Source organism: Cordyceps fumosorosea (genome assembly GCF_001636725.1).
Source record: "Cordyceps fumosorosea ARSEF 2679 chromosome Unknown scaffold_7, whole genome shotgun sequence".
Taxonomy (NCBI): domain Eukaryota; kingdom Fungi; phylum Ascomycota; class Sordariomycetes; order Hypocreales; family Cordycipitaceae; genus Cordyceps; species Cordyceps fumosorosea.
Window position 1 is genome coordinate 1048810 of NW_017387307.1, and position 22121 is coordinate 1070930.

Here is a 22121-nt window from a genome sequence, read left to right on the forward strand (position 1 = left end):
AGAGTCGCAGTCGCAGGGGGCGTGCGGCAACCGGTCTCTGTCCATCACCATCACCATTCATCCCCCTACCATGGACACCACACCGCTTGAGTGATCGATATGTACATATCAGTAGGGGCATGCTGCATGTACGCACGTGTGCCCGTTTTAACAAAGGCCTAGACATGGGCTTGGTAATAAATGAGGTGGCTGGCCGCCTCGATTCCGGCGCTGTCAACAATATGCGGCCATCGCAATACTGCAATCTGCTGGGACGCTCTGTTGCATCGCGCGCGCCTTTGTTGCAATGTATCCGTTGACTATGGATGGTTTCCTTGAACCTGATTCGTAAACAAACCATTTCCATTGAACCTTCCAATTCCGGCACGGTAACCCGTCTTGGCCTTCTGTTCTAGGTCTAAAGCCCATTCATGCGTCGTGATGAATGCTGGGTGGGAAATAGGCTCGGGCCCGCGATCCTCATGCGAGTTCGTACGACTTTTTTTGGGTGGTCTTTGGGCAATAACGACAGGGCACGACATGGATACATCTCTCTTCTTTAAATGAAATTGAAACAAACAAAAAAGGATCGTGCTGCTTAATAAAGCGAGCACATTGCCCAGTCGTTTAAAAGCTTATTCAGGGGGGTCATCTCATTTTACTCGCATTGGAAATCGAGACAGGAGATCCCCAAATTGATGAATATGCAGATGTGCTATTGACGAATTGTCGTCCCGCCAAGCACAAATTCTGGCATCATCTTACCCCGCGTGGCATCCATCTCTAACCCAAGTAATAACAAGTAATAATAATAAATGGAATAAAAAAAGAGAGAGCCCAGTCTCACTTTTATTTTATGGATACGTTGCACTTGGTACAGGGATGATGGATGCGCTTGTCATGTCCTGTCAACAAAATGTCGTGCCCAACGGTTTTCGTGTTGTCAAGCCAGGGCCCTTTTGCACGGATTACTCTCGGCGTCTTCCCTACATATCTCTTGGATATAATTAGGTTCAATTTTGGACTGATCTAGGCGCCGTCTGTCTGCAGATGGGCTTGCTTGCTGCAGGGAACAGGGGAGTTTGATGTCGGATGTGCAAAAGCCTTGGCTGCCTCTCTCTCTCTCTCCTGCAGCTTCGTTAGTTGTCAATGTCGCCATCGGCGCAAGGTGGCCAACGTTGTCAAAGGGAAACTTCAACGGCCCGAGGTGCTTCCAACAGAATTCATGCGGGAGAGCTCACCCGAAGGCCTGTTCCCTGCCAAGATCTGCATCTCGTGAGCATGTTTTCCGTCGAGCGTGATCCTTTGTTGACATTGTTTGCTTCCATCTCCACAAAGGCCAGGGAATTGGAAAGGGCCCCAATGCACTAACCCAAGTTCCAAAAAATCGTCTGCCTGTCAATGTCTTCTGGAAAAGCCAAGAGTCGTGTCTCAGGTCGGCGTTCACTGTGGGTTTTCAAGTAAGACACGATAGGGCATTTTCCGGGATTTCCATCATCTCCGGGGTAAGTCAAGATGCGCATCCTCTGTTGTCTTGGTTGACGAGTTCCGCGTTGGGGACCACGCGTCCTTCGCAGCATCGGCACTCGGCCAAACGGACGCACAATAATCGCACATGTCTCATCTAATAACAGAGCTATCACCTTGACATGCTCCAATGCCAGACCTTCTTCCGAAGCCCCCGTGAGCCAGCCTATCTCACAGGAAATATCAAGCTGGGCTACTGCGTGTTGGTGTTGATGAGTCTACCCTGTAGTCACCGCGACCTTGAGCTACTGCGATGCGACACAGGCATCACACATGCTGCAACCAGCTGTTGGTGCAATCACCCCCCAGTCGTCGTCAATTCGTAGCTAAGTAATCTGCAGTCTGATTACAATTGTCTTCCTGATCTTACTCGTCAGAGCTGATGCTGATGTGTATTCCTAGCCGCAACCGTTGACGGATGACAAGTCAGTTCGGCTATATGGATGGCAAGCTTGACGGGCCTCGGCTCCGGGCGGCGCGGGGGAAACGGGCGATATGGCGCTAGAAGATGCGCTAAACCCCGGAAATCAACCAGCCCCCAGGCCAGAATCAGGCTATGAAAAAAGCATCTGACAATCGGCTATAAGAACGGCAAATTCTAGAAATATCATCAAACTTGCGCCGCTCTCTTCACTTGCACCCCTCGAGCAAACCGTCATCTTCGTTCGCCTTTATTAATTCCCATCATCATGAACGCCGAGTACCAAAAGGTCCTCACCTCCGCCCCGGCCGTGCTGCCCTTCTCCGAGCCGCCGTACCTCGCCGGCCTGCCGTCGCCGTACCACAACGACTCGCACCGCCACTTCCAAAAGGTCGCCCGCGCCTGGATCAGCGAGAACATCACCCAGCACGCGCTCGAGTGGGAGCGCGACGAGAGCGTCCCCGAGGACCTCTACCCGCGATGGGTCGCCGCCGGCTTCCTCCCCGCCACCATGCCCGCGCCCCTGCCCGTCGACTGGCTCAAGCGCCTCGGCATCCACGAGATGCCCGGCGGTGTCAAGGTCGAGGACTGGAACTACACGCACTCGGCCATTTTTGCGGATGAGGTCAGTTCCCCAGGGTCCCGTTCGCCATAGTCACAGCCCATGTCTTGCTTGAGTGAATGATGAGCTAACCAACCCCGCCCCCGCCGACAGATGATGGGTGCTGGTCTCGCCGGTCCTCCGGGATCGTTGACGGTCGGTGTCGCGTACGGTCTCCCTCCCATCTTCAAGTTCGGCAGCAAGGAGCTGCAGGAGCGCGTCGTTCCCGACATCATCCATGGCAAGAAGCGCATCTGCATCGCCATCACGGAGCCCGACGCCGGCTCCGACGTCGCCAACATCACCACCACGGCCAGGAAGACGCCTGATGGCAAGCACTACATTGTCAACGGCCAGAAGAAGTGGTAAGCATCGACGCATACTTCTAACAAAAAAAGAAAAACACTGCCAGAGCTGCGTCGGCTGACTCGCCTCGCAAACAGGATCACCAACGGCATCTGGTCCGACTACGCCACCATGGCCGTCCGCACCGGCGACGAGGGCGCCGGCGGTCTCTCCCTGCTGCTCGTGCCGCTCAAGGGCCACCCGGGCGTCGAGATGCGGCGCCTCAAGGTCGGCGGGCAGATCAGCGCCGGCACAACCTTCATCGAGCTCGACGAGGTCAAGGTGCCCGTCGAGAACCTCATCGGCCGCGAGGGCCTGGGCATGACCTACATCATGACCAACTTCAACCACGAGCGCATGAGCATCTGCATGGGCGTGGTGCGCCAGTGTCGCGTCGCGCTCAGCACCGCCTTCGCGTACGTGATGCGCCGCGAGGCCTTTGGCAAGCCGCTCATCGACAACGCCGTCGTGCGCCACCGCCTGGCCGGCGCCGGCGCCCAGCTCGAGGCCTACGCCGCCTGGGTCGACCAGCTCGTCTACCAGATGGGCAACATGAGCAAGGCCGAGTCCGACCTGCGCCTCGGCGGCGCCGTCGCCATGGCCAAGGCCCTCGGCGGTCGCGTCTTCGACGAGGTCGCCAGCTGCTCCATCCTGCTCTTCGGCGGCAACGGATATACACGCAGCGGCCAGGGCGAGGTCGTCGAGAAGATCTACAGGGAGGTCCCGGGCATGCGCATCCCGGGCGGCAGCGAGGACGTCCTGCTGGACCTGGGCATCCGTCAGCTGCTCAAGATTTACCAGCTTCAGACGCAACTTTTGGGCACAAAGTCCAACTTGTAAATGTGTAACAACTACTCGTCATCATTCTTCCCATTTTGCATACTAGTCTCGAAAATAAAACAAGCATCGTGTTTGACTTTTCATTATTGAAGCAACGCTTTTTAATCCTCAGGTATTCTAATACAAATGGGCTTGCGTATTTTTGATTCATCCAATTTAGTATTCGTAGAAACCCTTGCCGCTCTTCTTGCCGAGCCAACCAGCGTCTACCATCTTCCCAAGCAGCACGCTGGGGCGGTACTTGGAGTCGCCCGTCTCGGTGTAGAGCACCTTCATGATGGACAGGCACGTGTCGAGGCCGATGAAGTCGGCGAGCTGGAGTGGGCCCATGGGCACGTTGGTGCCGTTCTTCATGATGGCGTCGATGGAGTCGCGGTCGCCGACATTGGTCTCGAGGCAGATGACAGCCTCGTTGATGTACGGCATGAGGATGCGGTTGGCCAGGAAGCCCGGCGTGTCGGCCGAGACGGAGGTGACCTTGCCCATCTTCTTGCAGAATTCGACGGCGGTGTCGAGCGTCTCCTTGCTGGTCTGCAGGCCGCTGATGATCTCAACGCCCTTCTGGATGGGGACCGGGTTCATGAAGTGCGTGGACACGACGCGCGACGAGGCCGACGTGTCGGTCGGGTCGGCGGTGGTGGCGGCGGCGATCTTGGTGATGGAGATGGACGAGGTGTTGGTGGCAAGGATGGCGTGCGCCGGGCAGATGCGCGCGAGGTCGGCGAAAATGTCAAACTTGAGCTGGGGGATCTCGGGGACGGCCTCGATGACGAAGTCGACCGAGGAGAGATCGTCGACCTTGGTGGTGCCGGTCAGGCGGGCGCGGATCTCGGTGGCCTGGTCCTTTGTGATTCTCTCCTTGGCGACATCCTTGGCGAGGAGCTTGTCTGTGGCGGGCGTGAGTGAGCGAGCGGCGGTCACGGTGGAAGCCGGTAAAGGCGTCGCGACGTACCAGCAAAGGCGAGGCCCCTGGAGAGGGCCTTGTCCGAGGCATCCACGATGGTGACGGGCACATTGGCCCTTTGCGCGGCAACGAGAGCAATTCCGAGACCCTTGAGAGGTTCAATTAGCCACACATCGTTCTCTACGTGGTAAGGGTTGGTCGCATTGGCGACGGGTGATGTATGGCCTTACCATCTGGCCGGCGCCGACTACGCCGAGCTGCTTGACCTCCGCAGCATACTGGCGGGACGTGGTGCTGAAGCAGCGCGCTTGGCGGGAGGCGTGCAGCGCACGCATGCGCAGAATTGAGCTTGCCATTTCGTTTTTTTTTTCTTTTGGAGAGAAAATGTGTGCTTTGTGATGATGTTCAGATGCAAATGGCTAAGCCGCTGTTTGGTCGGAACCGGTTTGAGCACCGAGGCGGCGGGCGTCGCGGGTAATCTCGGCTTTCATGCCGTTTGTACTTGCTGGAGCCGAATCCGTGTTGCAACATGGGGAGTCTACCCCTAAGCTAGGTTCAACTTGGGATATGTATATGGAATAACCATGTATGGGGAATATGGCCATGGCTATATTTACACCAGAGATTCCTAATTAATTGCTTTGTGGTGAGAACTTACCTAGACAGATGCAGAATTTAGAGGTACCTCTAATCTGGAGCTCCAGGTCGTGGCCGACATGTCCAGCAGCCAGGTACCTCCCTCCCCACCTCAACTTGGCTGCGTTCCAAGTACCTACTGACGCTCGTAGTTTGGTGGGCTGCGACGCGTCTTCCGCAACCAAGACGCGTAAATTGCTTTGAAAGCTCCAAGCCACCATCTCAACCCACGACCACAAACGCAACTCGTGTCTCGCAGCAAGCACCATTTATCATGGAGCTGCCAGAGGGAGGACATGACATTGTCCATCCCGAAGTTAGAGCACACATTACTAGTCTTATTTCCGCTGTTAGTTTGCGCTTCACACCCTTTGCCCAACCCTGCTAATTTAATGCTTCTAGCTAGGAGGAATCAGCGCCGATGATGACGGCCAATATCAGCTTGGTGACGATGCCCTCGAGGTACTGCGCGATATCAAACGATGGATTCGATTCTACGACGAAAAGACGAACCGAATGGATGTTGCGCGATGCCTCTACCAAGGCAACCTTATCCAGGGCGACCTGATACCCATCCTCGCAAAATGGCCGGAAGAATCCATGGACAACAAGTTCAAGAGCAGGATCGCTCTGTCCTGCTTCGAAGTCATGGTCCCATTGACGTGGCCCATTGAACAGGACAAGGAGAAGATGACCGTCAACCATCACAGACACATACCTGTCCTTCAGCTCGCCCAGTTACAGTATAAAAGCGCCATCATCAACTTCGACAGCACCAGACTCTTGCACTCGGCTGTCCGCTCCGCACTACCGTCTATGGCTATTCCCATTGGCGATCGAACCCCAAGAGACCAGGGCATCATCAAACTCATCCTCTTCTTCCTGCGAAATATCGCCATGATTGAACCCTCGCCGAGCATCAAATTCGATGGCGACGAGACACAGATTTCTCGTTCCGCTACAATAGACGCGTTTTCCTATCAAGACGTCTTCATCATCTTGCTCACCATTGCTTCCAATGTGGGCGAGGACTTCAGAACCGAGGACACAACAGTCATGGAGATTATCTATCACCTCGTAAAGCAAGTCGATATCGACAAGCTCTTCATGAGCGAAAGCCAGCTGAACAAGGTAAAGGCAGTGGAGCTGTCTGACCTCATGAAGAAGGAGTCCGCCACGCTCCGGGCACACAACACAAATGCCCCGACAAGACATAACCGCTTTGGAACCATGGTCTGGGTTAAGCGGGACGACGGCAAAACGAAACCTTTCTCGGGACAAGAAGCGCTGGCTGACGGAGCCACTAGAGACAAGAAAATGGACGATAGCAAGACATTCCGCCCTCCTCGCCGCGGTAGAAAAGAAGATAAAAGCGAAAAGGACTTGGGTCTCCCGACACCCCTTACCCCAAGCGCTGCCAAGCAACTTCGCTCATTTGTGGAGGAATTCCTCGACTCGGGCTTCAATCCTTTGTTTCTACATATCCGCAAATCTATTGACCGAGAAGCACCACACGTCCTGGACTTTCATCGACGACAATTCTTCTACCTCATTTCCTGGTTCCTCGAGGCCGAACGAGGGCGTCGCAAACAGAACAAGGCTGCGAATAAAAAGGCCGGCGAGGAAGTTAGCAGTTTCAACCTGATAGCGAGTGTATTGAACCAAGAAATGTTCATCACGCTCAGCAAGGGCTTACACGAGTCCTTTGATCACAAAGATTGGCACTCACTCTCTGCAGCAATGCGCTGCTTCACCCAGATTCTGCTCACAATTCAAGAAATGATAGATGAGGGAACGGAAGACGACCAGGAAATTGCAGACAACGTTTTGAGCCGTCTCTTCTACGAAGAAACGACGCACGATGTGATTGCCAACATCGCAAGAACGTACAAGGATCAAGGCTTCGAGTATCTCGATGCCGCCACTGAACTAGTGCATCACTTCTTGCGGGTTTTGGAAGCCTATTCCAAACAAAATGCCGATATGCAGATCCGATCCAGGAAACGAGCTCGCAGAAAGAAGAGAGCCGAGACTCAACAAAATGGCGGGGACGATGAAGATGATGAAGACTCTGGACAAGATGGAGCGGCTGTAGAGCGAACATCAAAAGAACGAAAATTCGACTTCGCCCGATTCACCTCCCGGTTTACACCTCAAGGTGTGGTGGATACCTTCATGGCATTTACCAAATACTACCGTGAACTCAATGACGTGCAGTTAAAGCGAGCACATCGATATTTCTATCGGCTGGCGTTTAAGAAAGAGCTGAGTGTCATGGTCTTTCGAGTCGATATGCTTCACTTGCTGTCAAACATGGTCAGGGGCCCAGACGCGCTGGCAAAGTCCTCAAAAATGTTTAAGGACTGGGAAGAGCTGAACAAACAGCTATTTCGTAAATGTTTCAAGAAGATTCGCGAACGTCCCGAGCTGATTATCGAAATGCTCTTCAGCAAGGACCAGGCAGCTGCTCACTTCCTCGAGTACGGCTTTGCTCAGCAGACTTCTGCAGCGCGCGGCAAACCTCGACCAGCTGCCGAGCTCGTGTTCAAGCATACTACTGAGCACGACCAACAAGTTGGCATCGCTGTTGGCGCTTTACTCGATAAGAATGAATCAGATCATATTCAGTGGCTCAAGAATGTCATCTCAACTGCAGGAACTGAGCGCCGCTCTTGGAACAATGCGAATGATGAGCTTTTGGCAATAGAAACTCTCTCTGATGCTGAAATGCCCGAGACGCAACAGGAACCGAAGCCTCCACCCATAATTACAGTTCGACCCGACAGCCCCGAGAGGCGAACAGCCATGTTCAAGAACCCGTACCTGCGTCTCTTGATGGATCTCACTGGCATAAGGCTTCTGGGCCCAGCAGCGGAAGAGACGGCAGAATCGGTCTGGATTATCCCGGCTGAAATTACCGCTAGCCAGCTCAAAGATGCACTTCACTATATCAACCAAGCAGAATTCAATCCACCGACCTTTGAAGATGGAACTTCTGCCGAGCAGCAACTGAAACGCAAGACAGCACCTCGTAAGAAGGCAGCCTTCGATGACGAAGAGGCGGATGACGGCGACGACCTTGACGACTTCTTGGACAATGACATCATGTTCCCTGCAGGCGGCCCTACGGCGCGAAATGCAATTGATGAATCCAAAAAGCCCAAGAAATCTCGGAAGAAGCGAAGCGTAGTCCAGGAAATTGATGACCAGGAGCGTGAAGACCGTGCTCGGAAGCGACGCGACAAAGAGAGAGAAAAGGCCCGCAAGATCAAATCTGCCCTCTACGTCAAAGACGGAGACGATGAGTTTGATTCTGACGAGGACGAAGAATTCTTTGCTCGTGAGCGCGCCATCAAGGCTCGAGCAGAGCAGGCAGCCAAGTCTGCCGTGCATGGCCTCGCCAACGACGACAGAAACGTCCTTGCGCGCCCCGCCGCAAAGCGCAAGTCAGAGGCGCTGCTGGACGACAGCACCGATGGCGAAGATGACGTCGACGATGCCGGCTCCACGCAGCGAATTCTGAGCAGCCACTCTGTGGCGGACGCCAGCGAGACTGACGATACCGAGGTGGGTGGCAGCGGCGCGGAGAGGCCAAAGCGACCAAGGCTGAGTCCGGACACGGACGACGAAGAAGACGCGGCCATGGATGACGCCGAGCCCGAAGATGACTCGACGTCGAAACCTGCAGCTGGGCCGGACGAGGACGGCGATGATGTTGTCGCAGCACCGACGTCTACGGCGCGCAAGTCACGCGTCAGAGGCGGCTTTGTCATTGACAGCGACGACGACGAGTAAAAGGATGTGCATTCTCATTTCTAGGTTCGGGTACCAAGTGCTAGTTTGCGGCGTTCTGGGGATATCATCATACTTTCTTCATTAGCGGGATGTTCTTGATTGCAGGACAGCATTCGGACTTCATGAGACTTGGTTGTATCAAATATCATGGCAAGTTACAATATGAATGACGGCACTTTAAAAGCTATCCTGCATTATACCTAAAAAATATAGTATATAAATGTGAAAGAAAATTACGCATAAATGTGGCATAATATGATTTGTAAAAATGACCTGCTAAAACAAGCCTCTACGCCTATATTAGCTCCGCGGCATGTCGCCCATCTCGGCTATGCCCTCCCCGTTTCTTGCGCGGACAAGCCGGAGCTCGCAACCCCGCCGTCGGGTGCCGAGCTAGGTCTGCGGCGACGGAACGCGCTGCCCGGCGGCGGGGAGACGTCGCGGGCGTCGCCCTCTACCACGCCGCCATCGCGAGGACTCACGCGAGGCTGCCATGTGGCCTCCCCCTTCTCGCCCTGCGGCGGCATCGAGTCCCCGCCAGGCTCGGAGCTGCCGCCGCCCCAGGAGCCGCCGATGCCCTCCATGGTGAAGGCGGACGCGGTGGGCGCGTCGAGGCGCGCGAGCTCGTCGGGGTGGAAGAGCTGGGGTAGGACGAGCGCGCGGACGGGGATCAACGCGAGGATGAAGACGGGGAAGCCGACAGCGGCGACGGTCTGGGTGATGGCAAAGGTGGCGGCGAACGCGACGAGCTCGACGGTGACGAACCACCAGACGGCGGCGCGACGCTTGATGGCACGCAGCGGGGCGTCAGCGGCGGGCGGGCGGGCGTGGCGGTCGCGGGCGAGGAAGGCGAGCTTGGCGGTGATGCCGTTGTCGGCGAGGGCCTGGACGCCCATAATGAAGAAGAGACCGGCGAGGACGGCTTGCGGGACGAGGTGCAGGACGACGAGCAGCGGGCCGGTCATGGTGCCGAGGGTGAGCAGGCCCTGAGCGAGGTTGGAGGCACGCTGCTCGACGACGTGGGTAGCGATGGTGGTGGCGGTGGTGGCCTCCGGGGGGATGAGGTCGCTGCTGTCGTTGTCGTTGTCGTGGGGCTTGGCGGATTGCGTGACGCAGAGTGAGGCGGTGTGGAAGGGGGCCTGCGGGATGAGGCCGTTGGGAAAGGGCAGCCCGAGGAGGCCAGCGACGCCGGTAGTGAGGCCGAGCAGGAACAGGTCCCAGTGGAAGCCGGCGGGCTTGCGGAGGGGGAACTCGCTGCCCTGGGCGATGAGGGAGGAGACTGGCCGGGGTAATGTTGTTAGCTGGTGAGGCATGGGATGAGATGAGGCTGACGTGTTCTTACCGTTGTGGTCAAACCAAAAGAGAATGGTGAGAAGGATGGCAAAAGGCAGCGCGGTAAAGACGTCGCCAACGCCGAGCTCCCAGAACCGGACCAACCAGCTGCGCTCCGTGGTCGGCTCAAAGGCGATGCCGGTCGGCAGCCGCTGCAGCGGGACCTCGCGCATGCGGCCGATGTGGACGAAGCCGGTGAAGAAGATGAGAGTGAGTGGCGTGCCGTAATCTTTCAGGAAGACGCGGACCTGGTGGCGGAAGAGGTTGCTGTCGGCGACCATGCTGCAAGCGTACGCGACGAGGAAGACGAGCAGGGCGACGACGAGGGACAGGTAAAAATCCGGGCCGTGGCCGAGGCGGTCAAGTACCTGGACGCCCTTTTGCAGGTAGATACAGGCGACGTAGAAGCCAAAGATGTCGCAAGGGAAACGTGTGACCCAGCGAAGCCAGTTGCACGAGTTGGTGACGGCGAGGATCCAGTGGAGGATAAGAGACCATCTGGGAGGGCGGTGTTAGAGTCCCAGGGCAAGAGAGAGACGGATGAGGGTTCGTGGAAAGATAGGGGAAGGGCGAGAGAACTTACATGCCGATCCAGGCCATGAAGCCGAGGTAGTCGACGCCGGTGGGATGTATAATGTCGTAGACGGTGCTGTGTGGTCAAGTTAGCGCCAGCGGCTCTCAGTTTAGACGCGGGCATCCCGAACATGACGTACTAGTTGAAGACGGTAATCGGTCCCGTAACGCCGACAATGACAAGCGGCTGCGCAGCCGCCAGGGCAAAGACGACAGCTCCGAGGACGGAAGAGAGCAGCACCTCGTTGACGCCGTAGCTGGACGCCGTGCTCTGGAACATGTCGAGGGAGAAGGCTAGCGCGGGCAAGATGCTGGATGAAAGGTCAGGAGGCATTCTCTGACGGGAAAGCTATGCAGTAAATCCAAAAATGGCTTCGTCTTACTTGGCAAAGTACATGTAGACCGTGGCCGGGACGACGCGATAGTCCCAGGCGTCTGTCCAGTCGCTCACGTAGTATGGCCCACGCCGGTGGACATCGTTGACCATGCCGCGAAATAGGTGAATGCGCCACCATGCCGTCTTGCCCTTGGATTTCTTTGCTGCTGGCGATGAAGGTGTTTGAAATGTCCTCTGCCGCTCCGTCACCGGGAGGACATTAGCATCCTCAGGGCGTTGGGCACTGGTGGTGGCGGGCATGACGTTGGTGCAAACGGAAGCTGTCGCGAGGTTGGATGAAGAAAGCCGGCAAAATAATAGAGTCCAAATTGATAAGAAATATTAGAAGAAGAATAATGATGATGAAGTGCAGTTGGCGAGATTTTATTGGACTTCTTTCATTAAATAGGTTTGACGCTGGAAACAAGCTGCATCATAGCCGGTTTGTTCTCATCTGCGACTTTTTGCTGGAAGAAAGCTTCTTCTCCCGACCTCGCGCATCGATCGGTGTGACTCAAAAGCGGGATCAGTCCACTCATAGAGCTCCAATTGAGTGCTTTGATTAGACAAGGGAACGATATTGAGTGGCCGGCGTGATGAGATGAGAAGGGCGATGGAGATGAACTATGAGCAAATGTGGTTTCCAAAACCTGGAATGGGCCCAGGTGCCAAGGTACAACCTACTGTACTAGCCAACCTTGATTCAACGTTAAGGTATTGACTAAAGGGCCAACAACGCGGCAAGCTGCTATGGACAGTTTACATGGCTATTGTACACTCAATAATTGATAGTACGTAAGCGCAATGAAGAGAATTATTCATCTTTAAATGTCAAAAATATCTAAAATGCTATATCGACTTTGTGCGCGGAGTAAAACAATAGGGGCCTCATTCGTAGCTGCATATCTCGACAGAGCTCAAGGGCGGTTTTTTTTTTCAATCTACTTCTCTACTTAGCAATGCAGCGATGAGTCAATATGGGAAATTTCTGAAATATTTATCAACCGGCTGGTACTTGGAGTTTCGTGACGCCTCCGATTCCTGGTAGGCATACTTTCACCCCGCCAAAGTGGGGGAAGCCTGTCGCGCACCACTGGCCGACCACATTTGCTTTTCGGCGCTTGTCAGTGACTCAGTTCATTCCATTTCAAATCTGCATCTTTAGAAAAACAACTACAACCCAACGCCGAACGCGAATTTCGAGATCGTGCTGAATTCGACTCGCAAACTTCAGTTAGATAAAGCAAAGCGCAGTAGACGTGTTGCACAAATTACCGCCTGCCGAGATCAACGCGTGCGCGAAAGCAATCTTCTCCAACCCCGCGATACAGCCCACGACCGACGGATAGCACCTCAACCATTTCCAGTCCCGCCATCTCTTACATGTCGAAAGAAGGGGAAAAGCCTGCTGCAGGCGCAGGTGTAGCGGCTAGCTCATCGAAGCCACAACAAGCCGATCAGTCCAATGGCCAACCCAAAGATGCTCCCGTCGCCGGACCCTCAGCGGCCCCTGGCGAGAAGAAGCTCTCCGGCGCGGAGCTGAAGAAGAAGGCAAAGGAGGAAAAAGCTGCGCGCCGCATGCAAGCAAAGGCGGCACAGACGGCTGCCGCACCACCAGGCGCGGCGGCTGCGGCGGCTGCTGCTGCTGCGGCGGCCAAGGGCAAGGGCAAGCAGGACGGTGGCGCGGGAGCTCACGGTAGCAAGACGGCATCTAAGGCGGCGTCGACGGCACCGCCCAAGTCCAAGGCGACGGTGCCCGAGTGCTTCAGCCACCTCTCCATGGCGAAGCGCATGAAGATTACCCAGGCGGACAAGGACGTGCATCCAGTCATCCTGCAGCTGGGCCAGCAGATGAGCACCTTTGCCATCTCCGACAGCATCACACGAGCAGAGGCCACACTTCTCGCCTTTAAAAAGGTGCGAACACACCGGCCACCCGCGGAGTCCCTTTATGAATCCTCTTTTGCTCACTGACTCCTCTGCAGGTCATCGAATCGTACACAACCCCCCACGGTGCCACCCTCTCGCGCCACCTGACCTCCGTCGTGCTAAAGAACCAGATCGAGTACCTGACCGCCTGCCGGCCGATGTGCTTCTCTATGGGCAACGCCGTGCGCTGGCTGAAGCTGCAAATCTCAAAGGTCGACATCGACCTGCCCGACGCCGACGCCAAGAAGCAGCTGTGCTCCGCCATCGACGCCTTCGTCCACGAGCGCGTCACCCTCGCCGACCTCGTCATCGTCGAGACCGCCGCAGCGCTCCTCACCGACGACGACGTCGTCGTCACCTACGCGCACCACCACCTCGTCGAGCGGGCGCTGCTGCGCGCCCGCGCCGTCCACGGCCGCCGCTTCCGCGTCGTCCTCGTCGACGACCCCTTTGAGCGCGTCGGCCTCGCCCACGCCGAGCGCCTCTCCGCCGCCGGCGTGCCCGTCGCCTACTCCCACGACCTCGGCGCGCTGCGCGCCAACCTCCAGGGCGCCACCTGCGTGCTCGTCGCCGCCGAGGCCATGTTCAGCAACGGCGCCGTCTACGCCCGCGCGGGCACCTCGGACATTGCCGCCGTCGCCCGCGACCTCAACCTGCGCGTCGTGGCGCTCTGCGAGAGCATCAACTTCACGGAGCGCGTCTCGGCCGACGCCCTCACGTACAACGAGATCGACCCGGAGCGCAACTCGGGCGAGGCGTTCCGGCTGCTCTTCGACACCACCACGGACAAGTTCATCTCCATGGTCGTCACGGAGCTCGGCAATAGCTCCGCCAAGTCTGTGCCGGCGATTCTTAGGAAGCTGGAGGAGCTGTAGAGGGCTCAAGTTTGTTTGTTTAGTCTTGCTTGCCGTTGCAATGCCGGAGTTGGACGCTTGAAAAAGAAGAGTAGGAAGGACTTGTATAGATCCAAGGACTCATGAATTATTTATACCCACCAGCAGCGTGTCTCGTGTTGGCCGATGTGAGAAGATTAATGACGGCAGCGGTTCAAGTAAAACAAAGAAAATGTTGGTCAATTCCGACAGGACAGCTTTTCTCAGCCTCCGTCTGTCTACACTGGAAAAAATAACCCCCCATCAGTGATATATACAGATTGCGTCCCCCCACGTATTCTCCCAGCACCCGCGCTTAAAATGAAGGAGTTTTTACAAATGCCAGTCCATCCACTGCGCATCATCGCTCTGATCCTGCTCCTCTTCTGTCCCTTCTATACTCCAAGTCTGCTCATCTCAACAGTAGGTGTCAACTTCCGCCGGCATCCGCGCCACGCAGGCCTCGTTCGTCGTTTTGGGCTTTTTCTTTTTTTCGTCGTGCTCCTTACTCGGTCGCCTCCGCCGCCTCGCGCTCGGCCTGGCGGGCACGCTTCTGCAGCAGGAACGCCTTGCGCTCGCTCAGCATCTTTGACTGGCGGTCGTCGACGCCCTGCAGCCAGTAGCCGAAGCTGGCGCCGCCGAGCGCGTACGCCGGGTACGCCCACAGCGAGGAGCGGTTGAAGAAGGGGCGCATCTCGATGCCGACCTGCCAGAAGCGGACGGCGAGGCCTATCGTTCGAAAAAGAAGATGGTTAGAAATCGTTAGAAAAGGCAGAGAGAACCTTGCATCGCAATTGTCCCCGAGCTGAGTGGTTGCCAGCACAAGTCAAGTGTTGTCGTCAAGGAGCCAATTCAGCTGAAAAGTATCCTCGAAGAGAGACCTCCATTCCCATCTTTATCCACCCAGCTCATCGGTGCCGTGTATCTCGATAATCGGGGGAGCAAACGTACCGAAGCAGCTCCAGAACGCGATGCGGTGAACCATGGTGGGCAGCCTTGACACGACTTCGGTATGTTTATCAAGTACACCAACCAGACGCTGGGGTTTTGTCAAGCGATATTTCGTACGTTCGGCGGCGCTCGGGAGCGGGAGACCGGGTCAATTGGTGTGGGCGGAGGTCGGATTCGATAACTGGAGAATGGGTCGTCGTTCTGGGTGAGGCTTTCTTGGGATAAGACTAAACAGCTCGTCGCTGATTGGATCACGTGGAGCTGCACGTGACGGATCTGGACATCAACTCCAGTACAGGTCAGAATATAGCAGACGGAATCTTGCGAAGAAGAAAGAAAATTGCATTAGGAGGAAATAAAGTTCGCACCTGTTGTTGGGAAATTCTGACAACAAAAATTGTTTCCTTTCGCTCTCAAATCTGGTTGCGTGGCTGCGCTTCACCCAACTACCAACCACTTACACAGCTTATGAGGCAAAACAATGCTAACTTATCGCTGTGTGCTTTGTACTCTATTTAATGGTCTAAATTACGATTCTCGTGATAAAACGGATTTAATCACGTCTCATTCGCATGCCTTTCTAGAAATGCAGCCTGCGAGTTCCCTATTGAGCCCCTCGCGCCCGCTGTGAAATCTTTGTGAGCATGCGGCTCATGTACTGCTGGATAAACGCCTCTGTATAGAAGCTGTGGCTCGCATTGTGCGGCTCGACCAGATTGTGAGCCAGCTCGTGCGCAATCACAACCCACCACCAGGTCGCCGCGTCCGCCCAGGCTGCGCCGCCCTCCTGGGGACCGACTTGCGCGGCGTGCAGCTGCAGGAAGAAGCGTAGGTTGCAGAAGATGCTGCCGCCCGTGTTGAAGGCAATCGTACTGCCCTTTTCGTCATAGTAGATATGTAACACTTTCGAAGACAGCCCATACACTTGGGCCAAGTCTATCAGCAGAAAGGAGAAGCTGTGAACAGCGTCACGGTGGTCGGCTAGAAACTGCTGTGCGTCGACTGACAGATGGCGCGCGGTGTAAACCTTGAGTCCATTGGGCGCGTTGCTCACGTATTGGAGATCACTGCCCGGGACGGCGTCGCAGTAGGCGGCCTGCTCCTTGACCTCATTTACCTTGGGCTGGGAAAAGAGGGTGTTGGAGTCATGCGCGCGCGTGGCATTGACTGCATTGGCGAGATTCTGTTGCACCACCGCAGGGCTAGTTACCTTGCCAGTATCCAGCCCACCATTGGAGCTTTCTTTGAGGCCAGTTTCCCTTTCTCGGGTTTCTGGACCGGAATAAGGGGGTGGCTGGTCCCCTGAAAGAGAATCGAAGCCCAGGCGCTTTGTCAAATCGGAAAACAAGCCCCTGCTCTTTTTGCCAGTGTTAGCTGGCTCAGGAGCATTGTCTTCAGGAGATGACCAAGCACCAGGGAGTGTCGTCTTTGCCTGAGCTGGGGTGCTGGGGATGGCAGGTGCTGCTTCAGCAGCCGCTGGTTCCGGGATCAAGCTACGCGTCGCCTGACTTACCTCGCGCTCGCGCATGATCTTCTGCTCTTCCGCCAGTGCTTTGCGTTTCTCCTCTTCGGCCATTCGAGCTTCGGCTGCTTTGACACGTAGAATTCGATCCACGTTGTGTCCTCTGTCCCGTAGAGCGTAGAGATCGAGGGTTAGAAATGGCTCAAAGAAGAGGTACGCATGTTGATTCGGCCGGTTCAGCAGCATTTGGCAAAGAGCTTGTCCAACTTGGTACATGTCAGGTTTCGAATCATCTGCGACGTAGAGAATCCATGCTCCTTTGGTGTACGAGCCGGCGGCGGAGCGACGTTCGATGTGTGACTGGCTCTGACCCTTGAGGGTTCTTCGAAGCGCAACAGAGCGAACCACTTCGACAAGCAGATTTGAGTCCAGCCACTTAGCATCGTGCTTCATCACATCTCGTCGGTAGTGAGTGTATTCGTGGAGGAAGAGCTTCGATCTTTCGATCACATGCTTTCGCAGGTGCTGGCTGATTGAATCCTTCGTTGCGCGACCACCAATTCGAAGATCTTCCTCTACCATTGAGCTCAGCTTGTGAGCACCAAGCTGTATGTAAAAGTCCTCAAGTAAGTCCTCTTCGGGGGCACAAAGAAGATGGTCTTTGAATAGGCGGTGACTGACAATATCATCGACCACGACAACTTGACCAGCAGAGGCAAATTGATACTCCTTCACGGGCTCCACCTCGTCTTCGAGATCGATAAGATTCTCTTTCGTCGGAACTGCGGCTTCCCTGTAAGCAGGCAAGAATTTGGAGCTCCGCATCTTTCCCCAAAGAGCCTTGTTTCGCTGCAAGTTGTGGCTCTCCTCTGCCAGGGACTTGAGAAGATTCAGATATTTCTCAATGTTCCCAAGTGCAGAAAGCAGCCGCGCTGGCTCGCTACTTGCCATTTCTGCGACCTCCATCTTTGTTGGCTCATTTCTGGCACCGCACTTGAATAAGAATGCATTGGCATTATTGCCAAAGTCCACAAAATCGAAAATGGCCTCGTATGTTGGCGAGCTGCCTAAATATGTTTGGCCGGGTGTGATGAAAGTGACGCTCCTTTCTCTCTTCTCTTTCATGACACTATTGTTCGCGCGTGAGATAGGCACGATAGGAGCGTTGCGAATTCTGAAGACATTCTTGTCACCGAGCTCACTGAGACGGGATGCAAAGTACCCAAATACGGTCACGGCCGATTGGTGGTCCTGCGGTGGGCTCGCAAGGAGGCGACTAACACACTCGAGCATCGGGGGATCTCTCGCGACACCGAATTTGTTGGCGTGGTCGTGCAGATCTTGTCTCAGCACGGAAAAGCCAAGCACTGTGACGTCCGGATTCGTGAAGCAGGCCGATGGCATGACGAGCTCACTGCTGTCCTTTAAGGGAATGATTGCCTTGCGGCAGGTGCCCAAATCAAAAGCGCCGTACATGTTCATATGATGATTGGTAATGAAGTAGGCCATGGCATTCGCCCGAAGGGCTGCATCCTTGGAAGCCATCATTTCTACAAGCTCGGGGACGGAAGGATATGTTCGCAAGCCCAAATTCTTCAAAAACAACGCCTCGGCGCTGTTGCTGCGGTAGCTTCCAGGAGGGCCTGGCCATTGTATTATGGGGAGTTTGAGGGTCCGTAGAGCTGCTTGCGGCTCGAATAGCTCCGAGACTTTGTACAGAGCATCGGTGCCCTTTGTTGGCTCCATACCCTTCGGCCCAGCTTCCGCGGGGCATATCTTTGATTGCTCGAGCTTCTTCATGTCCGCAGAAGGAATGTCCGCCTGAACCGAGGTGAGATATTTGATAAGTTCCATGTGGCTCCATTTCTGCAGCCCTCCCTTTTCTGGCGTGTTCAGCAGCCTGGTGAATATTGTCTCCAAATCAAGTGTTTTGCGGACTCCAATGGCGACCAGGAACTTTTCTTTGACTTTTTCGCAGCCCTGAATAACGGGTAGGTCATCAAACAACTTGACAGTTGGAAAAAAGGACTCTGCCGGGTACTTCATACCCAGCTTTGTTGGCATGACGGTCCTATTCTGTACCAAGGTCGTGAGGGTGTTGCGGCTCGCGTTGCTCAGTGTATCCCAATTCTTGGATAATATGACCAAGACTTGGACGGCGAATTTCGCAGACTTGGTAAGACTCTCCTCCTCGGATCTGCTATTTGAGGTTTCAATCAGAAATTTCAGCCAGGGGACGATCTCTAGAGGTTCCCATCCCAAGGCCTGCAGCTCGGAAGGTGTCGACTTGACAATAAATGAGAATGGTATCGTCGTCGGCGGGATCGGCATATTGGCAGGTATCCGTGCCAGGCTATGGTAGTTGGTGATGCTTCCCAGTGCTATCACTTCGCCACTGCCGCCCTCCTCTATGGCGGCAACAGCCACGTCGAGCAAAGCCGAGCGACTACCAGGATCCAGCTCCCCGCTCACGGTCTTCTTTCCCAGCCAGGTGATTAAGCTGATAACTTGCGCCTTGCTCAAGGCCTTGACTTCGAGCTCCTTTTTTATATCTCCAACATTGATTGGATTCAGTAGACCAAAATCAATCAGCTTCTTGACGAAGGGGGCGTCAGACAGTTGCTTTGGTACCACTGGAATGCTATCGACAAAAGCACTGAGCTCCTCGATTCCAAGCCGGACATCCGACGTTTGCAGCACTCCTCTTGTGGAATACATTTCGATAGAAGCCTTCTTGAAGCAGGTCCAGAAAGCTTCTTCCATGATCTGGCCGACCTGGGGGCTTGGGGTGGAATATGCAAAGGTGTATGTGCCAAGTATATGAAGTGCTTCGGGCAAATACTTCGAGACAACCTCGTCGTCAACTTTGACACCTGTGCCGGCGCTCCCCATGACCTTTTTGTGCAGGTCGGCCATTTCATTGGCAAATGCAAGTCTCGTAATGATTCCAGCAGCTCGCAGAAGCTCAACATTCCAAGTTCGGACCCATCTTGCATTCAAATCTATTGCTTCACGCTCTACCGTAGGAATTACAGATGGGGCGGATAAATGCATTCCGGCTCCCGTAGTCTGCATGGTGGGAAAGCCAATGAAGATGCGTCCGCCAGGCTTTTTGTTGGGCAGGACCGAAGCGAAAACGTCGGTGGCATCGCCTGTGCCATCCTGCACCGAGGCGGCCTGGGAGGCAGCGGCTTCGTCGAAGGAAGCTGTCAAAATTGACAGCCTCGTTTTGCTTGGCGGGGGTTTCTTGGTGGCCCGTTCCAGTTCAGAGGCAAAGGAAGCAGTAATACTGGTTTGCACGTTGGCTGAGGTGGCGCGAAGAAAGATGGACGAAGTTTTGACTTTAGTGACATCCTCAGAGATGAGACTTTGCGCCTTGTTTTCATCTGCAGCAGCTCTGGACTTTGCGTTAGGAGTTTTTGCGGTTAGACGAGAAAAGAAGCTGCGTAGGGAAGAAGACGCCTCGTTTGTGCTGAACGTCTCTGCTGCCTTGGAACTGGCGCTTTGCGGTTTCCAGCCAATAACGCTCATGAACGAGGCGTCGATTTGCGTGCTTGTTCTGCCCACCCCAACCACCTTCATCAAGCCCTCCTTGGTCTGGGGCACAAGATCTCTAGGTAGACTCAGGTCGACAACGGGAGAGGTCTTTTTCTTGAGGGAAAGGATTGTGTAGTCGTCGATTTTGAATTCTATGTTTTGTAGCGCAACAAAGGTCAAGCTAGTAGCCAGAAACTGGCAAACCGACAAGAGGTTTGGCATGGGTGTGGTGGTGTTTCTATAGTCGAGCACGAAGGTTGTAGAGTTGCTAGTTTGTTCCTCGGGAAGCTTGGACTTTTTGGTGAAGAGAGAGTTTCCTTTCCAGTAAAATGCCATTGCTTCGCTGCCAGAGCTGACGAATGGCTCTTCGCAATCGGCAAAGACGCTGTAGAAGCCGACGCCAAAGGCGCCGATCTTGGTTTCGTCGGGATTTCCCTCTGCGATTCGCTTCAGACGAGCCCAGTCTTTCGGAGTAAAGGACTGGCCATCGTTGCTAACGACGAGTCGTCGCAGCGTGTGGTTTGCGATGACATGTTTCAGCTGGTCCGATCGGTCGGTCGTGTTGGGCATGGGGACACTTGTCGAGGGCAGCGTCTCCCAGGTGATGGTGACGGCGGTGGCCTGCGCGTCCGCCGCGTTCTGTATCAACTCTCGAAGCGTCGTCCATTCTCCAGAGTAGCGTGCCAGGACCTTGTCGATGAGGGCCCTGGTGTCGACGGTGACGGCTTCCTCGTCCTCGGCATTACGGAGGGCAGCGGCTCGTAAATTCGAATAATCCATTTCGCTAGGCTATGTTATGCAAGGAAAAGAGCAAAAAGCAAAGAGAGGCGTGCTTCATATGGTCATGATTCGTGACGTGTCGAATGCATTCGGGGGGTTCGGGGGGCGGACAGGCAGCCTGGTGATGACGCAGGGGCTCTTGTAGATTCGATGTGGCGAAGTATTCGTCGTGACCCTGGCGTCGGGCGGAGAAGGAGCTGACGATAAGCGTTGTGGCGAGGCGTACTGATTATGCGAGCAATTGGAATTGGGGCTGAAGCAAAGTCTAGCAGCGATTTGCCTTGTGCCCGAGACGCCGTAGATCGTGAAGGGGTGGATGTTGACAAACGCCGACTCGCTTTGTCCAGCCGTGTGTGTCAGATAGTCAGAAGTTAGAGTGCTGAGCCTGAGCCAGCGGTAGGTCCCGCTATAGCACAGCGTGGTTGCCACTGTGTCACGCATACCGCAAGATGCTTCAAAACTCGGTGTATTTCTATCCCAAAAAAAAAAAAAAACCTACCATAAGGATAATATCTGTTTACCTTTGAAAAAAAAAAAAGTTTAATATGTTATTAAGTTGTCAAAAAGTACACGATTAGGTTCACCGGTGAAGACCAGAACCCCCCTTCTCCTCATTAGACTTATGTACCATACATAACATAGACACGCATACTATGGCCACGCGATGGATACACGATGACAGCAACTGACAACCAAGCCATCGTATGAAGAGCCGGTTCGTCTTACAGCAAGATTCAAGACACACTCAATTAGCGCCCGTGGAGCTGCTGCGGCGCACGACATGTCTCCGTCGACAGTATCATTGCTCTCGCTGTGTGTGCCCTGTCTCGCTATGTTTGGCGCTGTGTCTCGCTTGGTAAGACATTAGAAGTGGCATGTCGTAATGACTGTTGCGCAAGTGCTCTATAAAGTAGGCATCGTACCCTGTGTTTCTCATCCCACAGCTCTCCTCCTTCTCCACCTGTCTGTTTGATTTTCTGCACTTGAGTCTCATTCGTCATGAAATCCGTATCCTTGCTTCTTCTTTCTGCTTCAATGGCGCGCGCCATGACAGGCCAACGATGCAAATGCTCCGACACAACCATTTCATCAGACTTAGATTGGACCAGAAGAGAGTGTACCAAACTCAACAAAGAAATGCAGTGGTGTTACGGCCAGGCAGAATCGTATTGCGCGTCTGGAAGCAGCGCTCAGCAGTTCAAGCAAGACTGTTACAACAGGCCAGGTACGGGCTGCTATGCAGATAATTGTTAGGTATGCC

General features: G+C 54.7%; 7 protein-coding genes across 7 annotated transcripts; 3 read left to right on the forward strand and 4 right to left on the reverse strand.

The window, feature by feature from the left end:
• Positions 1 to 2195: 2195 nt before the first annotated feature.
• ISF_03843 (acyl-CoA dehydrogenase) lies at positions 2196 to 3713 on the forward strand (the record flags this gene model as incomplete). Its single annotated transcript, XM_018847449.1, has 3 exons — positions 2196 to 2552; positions 2643 to 2893; positions 2972 to 3713. The coding sequence occupies 3 exons, from the start codon at positions 2196 to 2198 to the stop codon at positions 3711 to 3713; spliced, it is 1350 nt and encodes a 449-aa protein (XP_018705656.1).
• Positions 3714 to 3869: 156 nt separating this feature from the next.
• ISF_03844 (NAD(P)-binding domain protein) lies at positions 3870 to 4973 on the reverse strand (the record flags this gene model as incomplete). Its single annotated transcript, XM_018847450.1, has 3 exons — positions 3870 to 4600; positions 4666 to 4765; positions 4848 to 4973. 3 exons carry the CDS (start codon positions 4971 to 4973, stop codon positions 3870 to 3872), a joined length of 957 nt encoding a protein of 318 aa, XP_018705657.1.
• Positions 4974 to 5527: 554 nt separating this feature from the next.
• On the forward strand, positions 5528 to 9048 carry ISF_03845 (drug resistance protein MdrA; the record flags this gene model as incomplete). Its single annotated transcript, XM_018847451.1, has 2 exons — positions 5528 to 5602; positions 5656 to 9048. The coding sequence occupies 2 exons, from the start codon at positions 5528 to 5530 to the stop codon at positions 9046 to 9048; spliced, it is 3468 nt and encodes a 1155-aa protein (XP_018705658.1).
• Positions 9049 to 9377: 329 nt separating this feature from the next.
• ISF_03846 (anion exchange family protein) lies at positions 9378 to 11590 on the reverse strand (the record flags this gene model as incomplete). Its single annotated transcript, XM_018847452.1, has 4 exons — positions 9378 to 10878; positions 10964 to 11029; positions 11094 to 11264; positions 11337 to 11590. 4 exons carry the CDS (start codon positions 11588 to 11590, stop codon positions 9378 to 9380), a joined length of 1992 nt encoding a protein of 663 aa, XP_018705659.1.
• A 1122-nt stretch (positions 11591 to 12712) lies between these two features.
• ISF_03847 (translation initiation factor eIF2B delta subunit) lies at positions 12713 to 14133 on the forward strand (the record flags this gene model as incomplete). Its single annotated transcript, XM_018847453.1, has 2 exons — positions 12713 to 13246; positions 13315 to 14133. 2 exons carry the CDS (start codon positions 12713 to 12715, stop codon positions 14131 to 14133), a joined length of 1353 nt encoding a protein of 450 aa, XP_018705660.1.
• A 502-nt stretch (positions 14134 to 14635) lies between these two features.
• ISF_03848 (NADH:ubiquinone oxidoreductase kD subunit) lies at positions 14636 to 15115 on the reverse strand (the record flags this gene model as incomplete). The annotated part of the gene is made up of 2 exons (XM_018847454.1): positions 14636 to 14859; positions 15082 to 15115. 2 exons carry the CDS (start codon positions 15113 to 15115, stop codon positions 14636 to 14638), a joined length of 258 nt encoding a protein of 85 aa, XP_018705661.1.
• Positions 15116 to 15685: 570 nt separating this feature from the next.
• On the reverse strand, positions 15686 to 20860 carry ISF_03849 (hypothetical protein; the record flags this gene model as incomplete). Its single annotated transcript, XM_018847455.1, has 1 exon — positions 15686 to 20860. One exon carries the CDS (start codon positions 20858 to 20860, stop codon positions 15686 to 15688), a length of 5175 nt encoding a protein of 1724 aa, XP_018705662.1.
• Between the last annotated feature and the right edge of the window lie 1261 nt (positions 20861 to 22121).